General features: G+C 39.7%; 1 protein-coding gene across 1 annotated transcript; it reads right to left on the bottom strand.

Moving 5' to 3' along the window:
- Positions 1-3505: 3505 nt before the first annotated feature.
- Positions 3506-4456, bottom strand: LOC132003245 (olfactory receptor 3A2-like). The gene has a single exon (XM_059378577.1). The coding sequence runs from the start codon at positions 4451-4453 to the stop codon at positions 3506-3508; it is 948 nt and encodes a 315-aa protein (XP_059234560.1). The 5' UTR covers positions 4454-4456.
- Positions 4457-4716: the final 260 nt, after the last annotated feature.

The following is a 4716-nucleotide window of genomic DNA, read 5'->3' on the forward strand; positions in this document are numbered from 1 at the left end:
TGGTGAGTGCTGTGAAGTGTGTAAACCTGGTGATTCACAGACCTGTACCCCTGGGGATAAAAATATATGTTTATAAAAAATAAAAAATTAAAAAAAAAAACTGCTGGTTGAGAAAATTAAAAAATGAATACTGTTATGCTGAAAATAAATAAAAATAAATTTTAAAAAATTAAAAAAAAAAAAAACCTATCATGAGCCATTACCTCACACCTGTCAGGATGGCCATTATCAAAAAGGAAAAAGATAGTAAGTGTTCATGAGATGTGGAGAAAAAACAAACCTTGTGCTCCCTTTGTGGCAGGGTAAATTGGTAGAGTCACTAATGGAAAACAGTATGGGATTTCCTCTAAATATTAAAAATAGAACTACTGTATGATCCAGCAATCCAACTTCTGGCTATAGACATGAAGTAAATGAAATTACTATCTGAAAAGAATATCTGTACTTCCAAGTTCACTGTAGTGTTATTCACAGTCACCAAGATATGGAAATGACTTAATATCCTTTGACAGAAGAGTACATAAAGAAAATATGATATATAGATAGATATTGATATACATGCACACACACACACATAGTGCTAAAAAATACACAAATGGAACTTCTGACACTTCTTACAATGAAGATGGAGTTTGATAGCATTATGCTAAGTGAAATAAGCCAGAAAGAGAAAGACAAATTTAGTATGGTATCACATTTACATGAAATATTTTTTTTGAAGATTTTATTTATTTATTTGACAGACAGAGATCACAAATAGACAGAGAGGCAGGTGGGGTGGGGGGCAGGTAGGAAACAGGCTCTCCGCTGAGCAGAGATGTGGGGCTTGATCCCAGGACCCTGGGATCATGACCTGAGCTGAAGGCAGAGGCTTTAACCCACTGAGCCACCCAGGCACCCCTACATGAAATCTTAAAAGCAGAAAAAGTAAGCTTCATAGATACAGAGAATAGAATGGTGGTTGGTAGGGACTGGCAAGTAGGCAGGGCAACATGGGGAGAGTAGAACATAGGGCACAAACTTTCAGTTATAAGATGAATAAGTTCTGGGGATCTAATGTACAATACGGTGATTACAGTTGATAATTCAAGTATACTTGAAATTTGAGTAGATATTGAGCATTCTCACCACACATACACATACATGAGTTAACTATGTGAAGTAGAGGGTGTGTTAATTATCTTGTTCTTGGTAATCATTTCATGTGTGTTATACATATAATCATGTTGTACACTTTAATATATACAATTATAGTTATCAATTATTCCACAATAACCTTGGGGAAAATTAATTCCCAGTGAATGTATTGTACTAATGAATTGTATTGGTTAGCTCAAGCCTCCATAACAAAATAACATAGACTGGGGTTAAAAAAAAAGATGGTTTGGGGCGCCTGGGTGGTTCAGTGGATTAAAGCCACTGCCTTCAGCTCAGGTCATGATCCCAGGGTCCTGGGATCAAGCCCCACATTGGGGCGCTCTGCTCAGCAGGGAGCCTGCTTCCCCCTCCCCCTCTCTCTCTGCCTGCCTCTCTGCCTACTTGTGATCTCTATCTGTCAAATAAATAAAAACCTTTATAAAAAAAAAGATGGTTTAAATTAAACAACGGAAATTTATTTTTTCACAGTTCTGGAGGCTAGAAGTCCAAGGTCAGGTGCCAGCATGGTCAGGTTCTGGTGGGGCTTCTCTTCCTGGCTTGCAGGTGGCTGCCTTCCCACTGTGTCCTCACGTGGCATGTTTCTTCCTCTCTTACAGGGTCAGGGCCACAACCTAATTTAGCTTTAGTTACTTCCTAAAATACCTCATTAATGCTTCCTAATTAATCTCATTTAGCCGTAATTATTTCCTGAACACCCTATTCCATATATAGTCATACTGGGGGTTAGAGCTTCAACATAGGAATTTTGGTGGGACACTGTTTAGTTCACATCATGGAAAATAAACATTTGAAAATGTATTCAACCTTATGTGATGTCAAAGATATGCATATTGAAGTAATAATTAGTTTTTTTCAACCATTACAATTTCAAAATTAGGAGAATTTATTTTAATAGTTACTGTTTACAAAGCTGTGGGGAGCAAGAAGTTTTACTTATCATTGTAACAATAAAAGAGTGAATTTTTGTGAGGGATCAGGGGAAATATATATAAAATATAATTACATATTAATAATATATATTATATATACTACATATAATAAAAATCTGTTTTATTTTTTCAACTCAGGAATCTTACTAATTAGAACTTATAGAAATGCTTGCAAGATAATAAAAATCACATCTTTGAAGAATATTATTTCTATTATTGATCATAATTATAGTAAATCAAGAAACAATATAAACTATCAGAAGAAATATGGTTTAGTAAATTATGGTTAAGTCATAAATTAACACTAGGCAGTTATTAAAATAGACAAGGTAAGTTTTTAAAAATATTTTGATAGAGAATAAAGTCTATCAAGTAATGTATAAACAAAAAAGACATGGCATAACATGTCCCTATAAATGTGACATACCCCTATATATTTTTATATTGATACAAAAATATGTAAATGTATTTATATATGTATAAACAGCTAGATGGGAGGCACCAAATTCTTTTTTTTTTTTTAATTTGACAGAGAGAGAGAGAGATCACAAGTAGGCAGAGCAGCAGGCAGAGAGAGAGGGAAGCAGGCTCCCTGCCAAGCAGACAGCCTGATGTGGTGCTCAATCCTAGGACCCTGAGATCATGACTCGAGCTGATGGCAGAGGCCCAACCCACTGAGCCACCCGGATGCCTCCAAATTCTTTTTTTTTTTTTTGTACCAAATTCTTAATAGCGGTTTCTTCTGGAAATTGAATTATGAAGGGTTTGGGTAGAGAGGGTGAAGATTTGACTTTCATTTTCTACTGGCAAAATTTTGTTTTGTTTTCATTTTTATAAACATAATTTCTAATGGGAAATTAAAATCAATGAATGGTGTTTCTATTTTAGGAAAAAAAAAAGTCCCAAAGGAAGTATAAGCTCTCACTCTTAAATACCCTAGAATCTTGCAATGTAGACAGAGTACTCAATGTCTCAAATTATACTGTACTAGGTCTAGAATCTTGTGTGGGACCCTGGTGTCAAAGCAAGTTGGGGAAGCTGTTTCAGGGAAACCCAGACAGGTGGATGTACTAACACTTGGTACTAAGCTGTGACTTTCCATATCCCAGTTTGTAGAGAATCTTTGCTGGGGTCTTTTTGGGGTCTTCAGCAGAAAATAAACAAAGGTTCTACCTGTAGGACCATGAGTCTCCCAGCTTGCAGAACTTCCTGGGTCCCACCTCCATCTGGTGTGGAAAGGGTATCTAGGACCAAAAGGCAACTAGCCAAGGATTCTGGTCAACAGAACCTGCACACATATTATTAGGTAGAGCCTCCCTGGGGAACAAGAAGTCTTACTTCCTAACAGAAGTCATTTTGCTCACGGAGCTAGGAGAGAAGGAAAAAATTGCTGCAGTTCTACCCTCCTAAGTCACTCCTCATACAAGGGCTCGTTTCCCTGTGAGCACCTGCCGCAGAGCCCCCTGCACATCAGGGTTCCGGAGGCTGTAAATGAGTGGGTTCAGCATAGGGCTAATGACAGTGTTGAGGATGCCGATCCCTTTGTCCTTGTCTGAGGCCTCTACTGAGCCCAGCCTCATGTAGCTGAAGATACCTGTCCCATAGAATATGCCCACTACAGTGAGATGGGAGCCACATGTAGAGAAAGCTTTCTTTCTGCCCTCAGCAGAGCGGATTCGTAGGACTGCAGCTGCCACATGGATATAGGAGGTGACAATGAGAATCACAGGTGCACCTGCCATGAGGATGCCCAGACCGAAGAGCAGCAGCTCGTTTAGCTGAGTGCTGGAGCAGGAGAGCTGAAAGAGCTGTGGGAGGTCACAATAGAAGTGATTGATCACATTGGGACCACAGAAGTTGAGTGTGGCTATGGCTATTGTGTGGGTCAGTGCATTGGTGAAAGCTAAAGCCCAGGACACAGCTACCAATATCCTCTGGACTGTCTGGCTCATTCGGGTGCTGTAGGTTAGGGGCTGGCAGATAGCCAGGAATCGGTCATAGGCCATGGCTGTCAGTAAGAAGCAGTCCACACCAGCCAACTGATGAAAGAAGAAAAGCTGTGTGAGGCAGGCTCCATAGGGAATTGTACGCTTGTTGGACAGGAGACGAGCCAACATCGAGGGAACAGTGACAGTGATGCATCCAACATCCAGCACTGATAGGTTTCCCAGGAAGAAGTACATGGGGGTGTGGAGTTTAGGCTCTATGAAGATGGCAGCCAGGATGCTGAGGTTGCCTCCGACTGTGACCAGGTAGGCAAAGAAGAAGACTACAAAGACAACTGGTTGTAGCACTTGTGTCTCTACCAAGCCAAGCAGGATAAACTCAATAACAGCTGTTCCATTGGTCCTGGATTCTAGGTCCATAGGTCTCTGAAAGAGATCAGCGTTCTCAACTTAGTTATTCAAGAAAAATATATCAATTCCCTCTCAAATGCCTAGTCCCAGGTAAATTCCTAAGTGTCTCTAGTGAGTATGAGTATTTTCCCACTCCTTAGGCCATACCTAACTCATTATCCCTCTTTCTTCACCTCAATGTCCTCACCCAAGTTCCCGGTGAGTTATACCACTACTACCTTGGTACACCCCCTTCTTGTGAAAGATATATAAAACCTGTCTTTCAGTGTTCC

This window comes from Mustela nigripes, chromosome 16 (genome assembly GCF_022355385.1).
Source record: "Mustela nigripes isolate SB6536 chromosome 16, MUSNIG.SB6536, whole genome shotgun sequence".
NCBI lineage: Eukaryota > Metazoa > Chordata > Mammalia > Carnivora > Mustelidae > Mustela > Mustela nigripes.

Excerpts from the sequence above, each read along its gene's own strand:
- LOC132003245 (XM_059378577.1), bottom strand. The coding sequence starts at position 4,453 with ATGGACCTAGAATCCAGGACCAATGGAACAGCTGTTATTGAGTTTATC.